The 12,386-nt window shown below is 37.4% G+C and overlaps 1 protein-coding gene across 1 annotated transcript; it reads left to right on the top strand.

The window, feature by feature from the left end:
- The first annotated feature begins 236 nt into the window (after window positions 1-236).
- RRM2 (ribonucleotide reductase regulatory subunit M2) lies at window positions 237-11,842 on the top strand. The gene is made up of 10 exons (XM_074209771.1): window positions 237-412; window positions 655-729; window positions 1,044-1,202; window positions 2,020-2,136; window positions 3,085-3,218; window positions 5,490-5,584; window positions 6,144-6,277; window positions 8,164-8,268; window positions 8,374-8,487; window positions 8,581-11,842. Exons 1-10 carry the CDS (start codon window positions 314-316, stop codon window positions 8,731-8,733), a joined length of 1,185 nt encoding a protein of 394 aa, XP_074065872.1. The 5' UTR covers window positions 237-313; the 3' UTR covers window positions 8,734-11,842.
- Window positions 11,843-12,386: the final 544 nt, after the last annotated feature.

Genomic DNA, 12,386 nt, shown 5'->3' with positions numbered 1-12,386 from the left:
CAGGAAGGCCTCCCAGTCGGCTCACGGACCCGGGAAAAGCGCACACGCAGCCCCACCCCGGGCCTCTCTCGAATCTCCCGCGCGACTCTTCCAGCCAATGGCAGCGGGATGGGGTGGGCTTACCCCAGCCCGGAGCCAATGAGAGGACGGCGAGTGGGTGCGCCCTCCACCGTTGATTGGTCTGCAAAGGAATATGGCGCCAAGAACGAATGAATATAAGGCGGGCCGGCGGAGCGCGCCGGTCGCTTTGAGTGCTCCGGCTCCGACCTGTCAGGGGAGCGTCTGTCCCAGCTGTCCGGGTCCGCGCGCCGCCATGCTGTCCTCCCGCGCTCCGCTCTCCCCGGTCACCGACCAGCAGCAGCTTCACCTCTCGCCCCTGAAGGCGCTCAAGCTCACGGACAAGGAGAATACAGTGCGTGCTCCGTGTGCCCCTCCCCGCGGCGCCAGCACTTTCCACAGTGCCCGCCACGCAGTAGACGCTTAATGTTTATTGAGTGAATGACGTGTGTGTGGCGAGGGGAACCTGGGGGGGGGGGCTGCATGCGCGCGCGCGCTGCTTAAAGGCCCAGGCCGGGGTGGGGGTGGGGGGCAGGGCGGACGCCCCAACTGGGACCCCTCGCTCACGGGCCGCGCCCGCGTTTGCTGCCTTTCCAGCCGCCCTCCCTAAATAGCACCCGCATCCTGGCCAGTAAGACGGCGAGAAAGATCTTCCAGGACGCCCCGGAGCCGGTGAGTCGGAAGCGGGGTTGAGGGCGGCCAGCGGGGAGGGCCAAGGGCCGGAGCCGGCGGAATTCGCTGTTGGCGCCAAACGCGCCTTTGTCTTGGAGCAGCTGTTTCCCGGCTAGCCAATCCCCGCTCCCCTGCCTGCCCCACCTCCCTCCTTCCCCCGCCCCTTCTCTCCGCTGCCTCCCTTTTCCCGCCTTGACCCCCCCCATTCACCTTCCTCCAATTCCCCTCCTTAATTAATTCCACCCTCCAACACCCCCCCCCCTTTCCTTCTCTAAAAAGAAAAAGAATTATTTTTCTACCTTTTACGTACGTAGGTAAAGGTGAAAGCCGCCAGTGAGCCTGCCCACCCCAGCCAGGAAGAGGAGCCACTCCTAAAGGAGAATCCCAGGCGCTTTGTCATCTTCCCCATTCAGTACCATGACATCTGGCACATGTATAAGAAAGCAGAGGCTTCCTTCTGGACGGCCGAGGAGGTGAGGCTGCATTGTTGGGAAGCCCTAACTTAGATTTCAGAAGCATCCTTCCGGCTTCCCGTTTGGAATAGTCTTATCTCCTAATAGCTGTTTTCAGAGTTTTCCTTCTTAGCCTTGTAGATTCCTTTAGGACTGGCAAGCTCCTATTTAAACTTTTGATGTTACTGAAAGCCCTTTGTTGAATTTTATTATGGACTCCCCCCCCCCCCCCCCCCCCCCCCAGGGCTGGGATGGAAGCAGGAAGCCTGGGGTTTCAGACCTGCCTCTGAAAATCTAGTATGACTACATGCAATTTCCTTGATAAATCATCAGTCTTTCTGACCTCTCTTTATGAGTGACAAAGGGGAGGCACTGATTTTGGTCTTTAGAGGGCTCCTACATTGATGAACTCATAAGTTCAGACTTGCTCCTTCCTGCTAGTTATAATATACTGTCTTAGGGAAATGAAGATGCCAATTTTAAACTGGTATGGGGCAGCTAAGGTGACACAGTGGCAGCCCTGGAGTCAGGAGGACCTGAGCTCAAATCCGGCCTCAGATACTTGATAATTACCTAGCTATGTGACTTTGGGCAAGTCATTTAACCCCTTTGCCTTGCAGAAAAAAAGAAAATAATTCCTAAAAAAACTAGAATTGGGCAAAGGAAATAATAAAAAAAACTGGTATAAACTGGACCTTAGAGTTTACAAACTAATAAGAGAAGATAAGGCAATTTAATTTAGCTGAATGCCTCTGGGTAAAAAAAAAAGAATATCTTACAGATTTCCCTAACGGAAGCTTAAGTTTCTTTTGTACTGAAACTAAACTTTTAACTTTAGGTGGATCTCTCTAAGGACATTCAGCACTGGGAATCACTGAAGGCTGAGGAGAAATACTTCATATCTCATGTGTTAGCTTTCTTTGCAGCAAGTGATGGCATAGTAAATGAAAATTTGGTAAGTTTATGGATAGTAGCTAGTCTCAGCTTTAAAAAATTACCATAGAAGAAAAGCCTTTTCAACTTTGAGCATATTGTCCTAATTTCCTTATAAAGTAGAAAGAAACATGAAGATAGGTGTCTTTTCACATAAGGAATATTTTTTACATGGAATTTTTTAAAAATTTGAATATTTTTTATTTTTTCCAGTTATGTAAAGATAGCTATTTATCCTTTTGCAAACTTTTTCCACCACTCTCCATTTCCTCCTTCCTATGGCAGCAACCAATCTATTATAGGCTATACATGAAGAATGTTTAACATTTCCATATTAGTGATGTTGTGAAAGAATTAGAACTAAGGGGGGAAAAAATAATAGAAGTTTAAAAAAAGTGAACATAGTTTGCTTTGCTCTGCATTCAGACTCATAGTTCTTTCTCTGGATGTGGATGGCACTTCCTTAATAGTTTTTTAGGATTGTCCTTAATTATTGATCTGCTGAAAGGTGCTGCATCTATCATAGTTGCTCATCTCACAATGTTGCTGTTAATTGTGTACAGTGTTCTGGTTCTACTCACTTCACTTAGCATCAGTTCATGATTTCTCATAGAACAATAGTATTCCGTCACATTTATATACTATAACATGTTCAGCCATTCTTCAACTGATGGGAATCCTTTCAATTTCCAATTCTTTGCCACTACAAAGAGCTGGTAGAAATCTTTTTGTACATGTGGGTTGTTTTCCCTTTTTATGATCTTTTTGGGATTTAAACGAAGTAGAAACTTGATCAAAAAGTATCACATACAATCTGTAAGCATTTTTGCCATCTGGTTTATGGTTTAGGTGGGTTTAGGTTGGAATCTTGGTCTCATGACCCATTATCCCTAAGTAGCTAGCAGTTAGTATCTGGCTAGCTGGGTAGGTTGCAATCTACTGGTGTTTCATCTTGATGTTTGTCCACTAGGTGGAGCGGTTTAGCCAAGAAGTACAGATAACTGAAGCCCGCTGTTTCTATGGTTTCCAAATTGCTATGGAAAACATACATTCTGAAATGTATAGTCTCCTTATTGACACATATATTAAGGACCCCAAAGAAAGGTTGGTATTTACTAGCTCTATACATGTATTTGATTTTTGGACTTGAGAATATTGTTAACAATATCTGAATTTCTGATTGGACAGAAAGATTTTTACATTTTATACTAGAATGAGCAATTGCCTAGGAATGGATAATATATACTAGAGTTCATAATTGGTTCCAAATAGAGCAAAAGGCCAAATATGTGTCTTTTCCTTCTATGTATTTACTTTTATTAGCTGTCTTTAAAAATAGATTGGACCAATTATCTTTTTGGAGATCAAAGGGATCTTAAGATCTAGTCTATAAACAATAATAGACCAAACTTCTCATTTTACTGATAAAACTGAGAGTGAAGTAGTTTCCCCAAGGTAACACCTAGCTAGTGGCAAGCTGAGATAAAGTCTCCTGATAATTAGTTCAGTCCTTTCTTCAACAAATAAATTATGAATATTACATTAAAGACTCTAGGTACTGTGGGAGAGATAAAAATGAATAGTGTGTGGTTTCTATCCTTAAGGGGTTTACAATCAGTAGGGAAGATCAGACACATACATATGTTATACTGACTTAAATTATATAGTGAAATGCTTATAGGAGCTAAAAAGACCCAAGAGTATTTCTAATGAGCAAGCAGGAAAGGCAGCAGTTAAGCTGGATTTTAAAGATAGGATATGTGGACATGCAGGAAAAATAAAGGCATAGTTTGAGAAAACAAAGCACACTTATGGAGAAGAGAAATATCAAACAATTGGGCTCTTTTAATGGCAATTAAAAAGTTTAAACTTAACAGACTAAAGGACTATAGAACTGGGGCTGCTAGGTGGCACAGTGGATAGAACCACCTTGGAATCAGGAAGACCTGAGTTCAAATCCAGCCTCAGACACTTCATAATCACCTAGCCATGTGACCTTGGACAAATCACATAACTCTATTGCCTTGCATAAAACAAAAAACTATAGAACCCGGGGAGTGGGGGGAGGAAAGTAGGTTGAATTAGACTAAGGAAAGATTAAGGAATAAGAGAGCTAGAAAGATAGTAGTTCAAAGAACTTTCATATATGTCATCTAATTTTAGATCCTTCCAAGACCATTGAAGTTGTCTGGGTAAATATGCCAGTTTTACAGCTCAGGAAATCGAAGGTAAAGAAGCTGTTAGCTACCTAAAGTCACATAACTAGTAAAGGAGAAAACTGTCTTTGATTGATAGGGGCCGATGTTCTTTTTTACCATATCATGTGAGGTTCTGAACTAAGTTGGTAGAGCGGGGAATGGAAAGGGACAATTGTGAAGTTAGAAAGGAAGAAAAAGACAAGATATAGATTTACTATCTCTTTGTCTCAGTTTCCTCATTGTAAAATGAGGGGGTTGGTCTGCATAGAGGTGTGATGTGTATGAAAAATAATCCATAGATATTAGAATAAGTTAAAGCTGTTTACTATTGAAATTCTGAGAGATCTGAGTTCTACAGTAGTATAACTTTTTATCTTCACAGTGAGGCAGGCTTTTATGATTTAAGATCTGTTTTGTATTTACTGCTAGTTTGAAAATTATGCATAAGATAAAATTTATAGTTAAATTACTTTCCAGAAAACTAAGGAGCAAGGGCCTGTAAAAGCTTTTGGGTTTAAATGAATTTAAATGTGAATTGGCTTCAAATAAGAATTAAAAATAGCCTCTAGTGTTAGACATTGAGAAGAGGTTCACACAGCTACCCTTGTATTTTGGTAGGACTTGAACTCTTTCAAACTGATACTGGTTCACACTGCTTCTCCATAGAGTTAGGGACTGCACCTGTGATTTCATTTGTATAGAGCACCTCCCAGGTGAAAATAAACTCTCAATTCAGGTGGGCACCTTTTCTGCAACTTAGTTTTTTTGTTTTTTAGGGGTTTTAGCTGCCCCTGCAACTTAGTTTTAAAACAGTAGCCAAGAGCCCTGAGAAATTAAGTGACTTACATAGGGTCATATGGACAATATGTCAGAGGCAGACATTGACCCCCAGGTATTTTTTCTTGCCTCTCAGTAATAACTGGAGGCAATTAAGTGACACAGTGGATAAAGTGCTGGAGTTGGAATCAGGAACTCTAAACTCAACTTAATCACTCTGCCTCAGTTTCCTTATCTACATATTGGTTGCAGTGCAGTTCTCTGTTAGCTACCTAACTTGTTTTAGCATATTAAGATTTTCATTATCTTCTGAAGTCAATGTTATTTGTTGTCCCTCTTCATTGAATCTTATAATTTGAAGAAAGACTACTTGATTTCTAATGTTATGCAAATTTTCTAGGGAATTTCTCTTCAATGCCATTGAAACACTACCTTGTGTTAAAAAGAAAGCTGACTGGGCCTTGAGATGGATTGGGGACAAAGAAGCAACTTATGGTAATACAGCATTTTACAATTTATTGAAAATTTTCTTAAAACAATATTGTGTAAAATGGTAATTCTAATATAATGTAATTCTCATAATTCTAAAATATTTTTGCAAATAGAAATAGAAAAACTGAGACAGAAAGATTTTGCTGAAGTCATACTGAGTGGTATTTGAGCTAATTAACTGCAGAGCATAGTGTTCCTTTTACTATGCTAAGTTATGTTAGGGGTCTGAGATGAAACAGCTGTTGCTATAGAGGGTCTCTATTCCTTTGGAAGCTAGAATTCCCATCAGGGAGCTGTAGGGATGAGGTTATCATTTTTAAGTTATTATTTTAACTAATTATTGATACTAATTTTGATATACTGGTTTGTGTTGAATCATTATCTTGACTAGATAGTGCTTCTTATTTAAATGATATAGATATTTCTCATGATTCTTGAGATATGGATCCCCTTGCATAAAATGGACAAAGGATCTTTTTTAAAAATCTTGTGTCATTTGAGATCTGGAAACAATAGATGTTAATGGAAATTTGATTTCCTTTTTTGTTTTTTTTTTAAACAGGTGAACGTGTTGTAGCTTTTGCAGCTGTTGAAGGAATCTTCTTTTCTGGTTCTTTTGCATCCATATTTTGGCTCAAGAAACGAGGTTTAATGCCTGGATTAACTTTTTCCAATGAACTTATTAGTAGAGATGAGGTAAAGTTATAAACAAACTATGTATAATTTCATCTTTATCTCTGTAACTGTTCAAGTTAAATGAAAGTTATTCATGTGACTTAATCTTCGAATATTATACAGAATCACTGTTCTATATTAACACTAATGGTACATTGCATATTGTTGGAAAGGAAAGGTTAAAAGTTTTTGGGCTAATTGATGCAGCTGCTCAAATGTAGATTAGTTATAGCACTCAATAGAATGCCTTGTACATAGTAAGATAAGTATTGCTCAATTAGATTGAATGAGGTTATAATGTGACCTGTGAGTTTGATTATTCTGAAATTGTGGTATTTAATGATATTCAGCTCCATTGCATCATTACAAGACCCAATATTCAAAAAGTAGGATTTTATTTCAGTAAAAAGCTGGGGGTCATTGATTGATCATTATTTTCCAAATACATCCATGTTTTTCTTATTCAATTGTAGATCTAGTTTATTATCTTTTAACATTTGTCCAAGATAGATGTGCTTATGTCCTAACTCTGGGCTGTCTATCCAAATGCATATCATTAGACATTCTTTATGTACTTGTTTTTCCCTTTGTGGGTAGACTGAAAAATCAATTTTTAACTAGTGTTTTGAACTCATCCTACCCTTAGCAGCTAAAAGTCTGCTTGAAAGGGAGATGAAGTGTTTGCTGGCTGAGGCAATTTCTAGTTTTCTTTTGACTTTGTGACTTCATTGCATTGGTTAAATTTTCTTAGGAAATGTTGATGTTCTATATCTGTCCCTTTATCTGTTTCTTGTTTTTCTCTTTGTTTAGTCAGGCTAAACCTATTTTGATTTCAAGTCATATTCTAATTTGGTGTTGATTTTAATTTTTTAATCCAAAAAAGTTAATTGACTAAAGATAATTTAGAAATGACACCCATATAGGTAACAAGTTGATTTTTTTTTAAACAAGGCAATGAAGTAACTTGCCCAAGGTCACACAACTAAGTTAATATTAAGTGTCTGAGACCGAATTTCAACTTAGTTCTTCCTGACTCCAGAACTGGGGCTCTCTTCATTAGCCACCCCTAGCTAGTTGTTTCTTGTCAAGAGAAATGTCATTGTTAGTGAAAAAAATGACTCTGAATGTGGGCATGTATAGTGCGTGCTTCCAGATTCTCTCAAAGTAAATACAGGTTTGATGCTCGACATCCTGATCCTGAGCCATTTTCCACCATCCTCTTTTTAAGTCACTGAGTATTAAACTATGTTTAATTTGAAATGACCTTATCAAATCCAGCTTTATTCTTATGAACCTCTAAATTTGTAGAATTTCCCTACCTCCCTGGCCTCACACCAGCTATTGGTATATGAGCATTATTGTTTTGTGGTGGTCTTTTGTTATTGTTCATTTCTCCCAGTGTTGTGTCTACTTGCTCAGTGAACTAGAATCTCACTTAGAATTGCCTACCAACAGTTAATGTCAATATGTAACCTGAAAATTGTTGTTCTTAGCCCCTGCCCTGTTATTTCCATTCTACTGTAGTGTCTGTAAAAGCAGAAAAGGGACCAAGGGAGTACTAGGTCACCGTATTTTGTCTTGTTTCATGTGTTGCTTTGTTTGACCAATGAGTTAATTTCATGTTAATGATGAGACTCTAGAGTTAGCTGTTCTAATCATCAGAAAGTGGACAGTTTGTCATGAGATCTGTATTCCAGAACTTGTACTATACTGGCACTATCAGAGAATCTACCCAGAGGCAAGTCTATGCCTAGGGGAGGTATCAAAGTAGGCTTCTGTGGAAACTTAGCTAAGTAGAGTAGAGAAAAGGCAATAAAATAACTTGTATACTCAAAATCTTGACTGTTTGACAGAAAAATTTGTTAGGTTAATGATTATTTTATAAATATCTCTTAATATCCTTTCAGGGTTTGCATTGTGATTTTGCCTGCTTAATGTTCAAACACCTGGTACACAAGCCTTCAGAGGAAAAAGTAAAAGAAATTATCATCAATGCTGTTAGAATAGAACAGGTATGCAATATGAACATTTCTCACTTTTGTTTCAAAATGAAAATCACTTTTAGGTTGTTAATCCATTTAAAAATTTGAACATAGTTTTTTCTTTTTTCTCTGTAGGAGTTCTTGACTGAAGCTTTGCCTGTAAAATTGATTGGAATGAATTGCAATTTAATGAAGCAGTACATCGAATTTGTAGCAGACAGACTTATGTTGGAACTAGGTTTTAGCAAGGTGAGATATTTAAATAGTCTTTGTCATAGTACTAAATACAGTACACAAGGAAGGTTGGACTGAGATTATTGATTTGAACTTTGTATCTTTCAGATTTTTAGAGCAGAAAATCCATTTGATTTTATGGAGAATATCTCATTGGAAGGGAAAACCAACTTCTTTGAGAAGAGAGTAGGAGAATATCAGAGAATGGGAGTGATGTCAAGTCCAACTGAGAATTCTTTTACCTTGGATGCAGACTTCTAGATGAACTGAAGACATGATTACTTAGCTTTTTTTTTTCCAACGGGAAAATCAGTTACTTCTCATGCTACACAGTGAAAAGACTTGTACTAAGAAATGACCATTATTGGCGTTTGGGACTGTTGTGTAGCTACCTCAGAAAAATCTTGTTTAAAGTTTAAAGCAAGTGGTATTCCTTAGGATGTGGTGGTACTTGACATAAGCTACTCAGATTTTTGTGAAAGATCTGAAAATGAAAGTTTTAGTACTTTATTTTGCAAGAAGACTGATCTTAGATGGCTTTCTGTAGCTTGAATGTCTTAGCCATTTTGGCTTTAGAATGGGGAGACCCCTTAAGCTAGTAGTGCAACAGATTAAACCTTTGGTTTCTAGGCAGATTCATTCATAGTTGGAAAAATGGCAGCCTCACTGCTTGCTGCAAAGCAGGTTTTAAAAGTTTACTTTATTTTTTAAATAGTTTGTACATAAAGCTGGCACTTTACATAAAAATTAAAAAAACACATTTGTACTAATGAAAGATGAACATCTGACTTAATAGATTGTCATTGTTTCATGTTATTACTACATAAAGGATCTGGAATTTTACTTGTGGCTGTTTTCCATCGTGCAAGATTGAATCCTTCTGTGGGAGTCACTGTAACTGCAGAAATCCTTGTCCTATGACCCCTTAGCTGAAGAGCCTTTCAGAATTGACCAGGTTCTTGGAAAATAGAAGATTGCCTATGTCTTCCTAACTTTGTAATTACAATTTATTCTGCTGCTACTAGATGTCTAGGAAGATTTTACCAGAGAATGCCACTTCTAATAGGGAAAAATTAAGAAGTAAATCTGCATTTTTCTTAGTATAAGGAACTTGAAAATTTGGAAATTATCTTCTGGAAACTGATGCAAGTTGCCTCTTTATTTTAGTGTTAAAGTTGCCTAGTTAGCAATTATAAAATGCTGAACATTCAATATTAAATTAAAAATGTGTTGAGTAACTACAAATTCAGGATCCTAAAATCTTGGAGCTAAAAGATAGATCTAGATAATTCAGTTATATAACTAAGGAAATGTGGCCAAAGATCTATTAGAGATGTAAATTGGGCCTGAATCTAGGCCTTATTTTCCTTAATGAGCTTAAATTTATGTATTTAGTTAATTAACTACTAAAAAGATCATGATTGAAGTACTTTGGCTAGAGGTGGCTAGGTGGTGTAGTGGATAAAGCACTGGCCTTGGAGTCAGGAGTACTTGGGTTCAAATCGGGTCTCAGACACTTAATAATTACCTAGTTGTGTGGCCTTGGGCAAGCCACTTAATCCCGTTTGCCTTGCAAAAACCTAAAAAAAAAAAAAGAAAAATACTTTGGCTGTTAAGTGGTAGAGCCTAAATTGAGTAAGGGGGTGTTATTTAGTGTCCCACTTAAGAATTTTTGAGTAGTAGTTTCAAATTTAGGAATGAAAGTTCATAAGTTTGGATAGCAGGTCTGTGTTTCCTTTCTCATATATTAAGGGATTATGACTCTACATCAGAATTCTTTATCTACTGGTCCTGCCTAGGTCCTAGCAAAATAGACTAGAAATTCAATTGCTTGCTATTAATGTCTAGCAAAAGCTACCTTGTAAGGGGGAATTCTAATACATAAGTGTCTTTGCCATCCCAATCTTTTTCATTTTGGCTCCCTTGCTTTTAAGGAAATTATGATGAACTGGGATTTGTCATGGAATATCAAGTCATTTTCCAAGTTGCAGAATGCATTCAATAGTTACATCTATAAGTATAAATAGTAATTAGTAAGAATATTTGTATGGTTGATACAAAGGATGGAAGATTTAAAGAAAAAACACCTAGGTATATTATCTATAAATCTACATTGCTTTTCTCTATTTTTAAAGAGAAACCTTTACAGATACTAAATCCATTGCTTGTACATCAATCTCTGAAAATAAAATACTAGGTAACTTGATTAAATCTAATCTATTAGGGCTTTGACCATCCCCTTCCTACTGCTTCTGTTTCATGTCCTGAGAAAATCTTTTGTGATTCTGGATAAGTCTATTGATTATTCTGAACTCAAACATTTTCTCCTTTTTAAACCTTAAATATATCAACCTTAATAACCTTAAATAAAAATAATTAAATATGTCAGGCATGATATGTAAATGAAAATATAATGATGAACCCTACCAACATCCAAAGGGGTATCAGCCCTGGAATTGAGAGGACCTAAGTTCTGATTCAACCTCAAACACTTAGCTTTGATTCTGGACAAGTCAATTTAGTCTGTCTCAGTTCCTTTCTGATAAAATGAGCTGGAGAAGAAATGGCAAACTACTCCAGTGTTTTTTGCTAAGAAAACTTCAAATAAGTGGGACAGCACCCAAATTCTTAGAGGAGAAGCTAAAAGAATTACAGGAAGACATAGACAGCAAAACTCTACTAGTGGGAGAGACCTCAACCTCCCGCTATCAGATCTAGATAAATTGAATCATAAAACAAGAAATTAGGGAGGCAAATAGATTGTTAGAAAAATTAGATATGGTAGACTTACGGAGGAAACTGAATGGGGATAGAAAGGAATGTACCTTTTTCTCTGCAGTACATGGAACTTATACAAAAACTGATCATGTACTAGGACATAAAAACCTAATGATCGACTGCAGAAAGGCAGAAATAGTGAATACATCTTTCTCAGATCACAATGCAATAGAAGTCATGCAATACTGGGCCAAGGAGATACAGACCCAGAGCAAATTGGAAACTGAATAACCTCATTTTAAAAAATGAGTGGACCAAAAAACAAATTATAGAAAGAATTAACCATTTTATCCTAGATAATGATAATAATGAAACAACATACCAAAACCTATGGGATTCATTCAAAGCAACTCTCAGGGGATATATTATAGCTCTAAATGCTTATATGAATAGATTAGAAAAAGGAAATCAATGCCTAACTCTTTCTATGAAACCAATATGGTACTGTTACCTAAACCAGGAAGAGTTAAAACAGAAAATTATAGACCCATCTCCCTGATGAATATAGATGCAAAAATCCTAAATAAAATCTTAGCAGAACGATTACAACAAGTCATCACTAGGATAATACATTATGATCAAATAGGATTTATTCCAGGAATGCAGGGTTGGTTCAATATTAGGAAAACTTTTAGTATACTCAATTGTATCAACAACAAACCTATCAGAAATCATATGATCATATCAATAGATGCTGAAAAAGCTTTTGACAAAATACAGCATCCATTCCTATTAAAAACACTAGAGAGTATAGGAATAAATGGACTGTTCCTTAAAATAATTAGCAGTATCTATCTGAAACCATCAATAAGCATTATACTCAATGGGGAGAGGCTAGAGACATTCCCAATAAGATCAGGGGTGAAACAAGGGTGCCCATTATCACCACTACTATTCAATATTGTATTAGAAATGTTAGCATCAGCAATTAGAGAAGAAAAAGAAATTAAAGGAATTAGAATTGGGAAGGAAGAGACAAAACTCACTCTTTGCAGATGACATGATGGTCTACCTAGAGAATCCCAAGAAATCATCTAAAAAACTACTGGAAACAATTAGCAATTTTAGCAATGTTGCAGGTTATAAAATAAACCCTCATAAAACCTCAACTTTTCTATATATGTCTAGCAAGAAAC

This window comes from Macrotis lagotis, chromosome 1 (genome assembly GCF_037893015.1).
Source record: "Macrotis lagotis isolate mMagLag1 chromosome 1, bilby.v1.9.chrom.fasta, whole genome shotgun sequence".
NCBI classification, from domain to species: domain Eukaryota; kingdom Metazoa; phylum Chordata; class Mammalia; order Peramelemorphia; family Peramelidae; genus Macrotis; species Macrotis lagotis.
The sequence above is the reverse complement of the archived record's forward strand: the minus strand, read 5'-3'. Positions and strand labels throughout refer to the sequence as shown.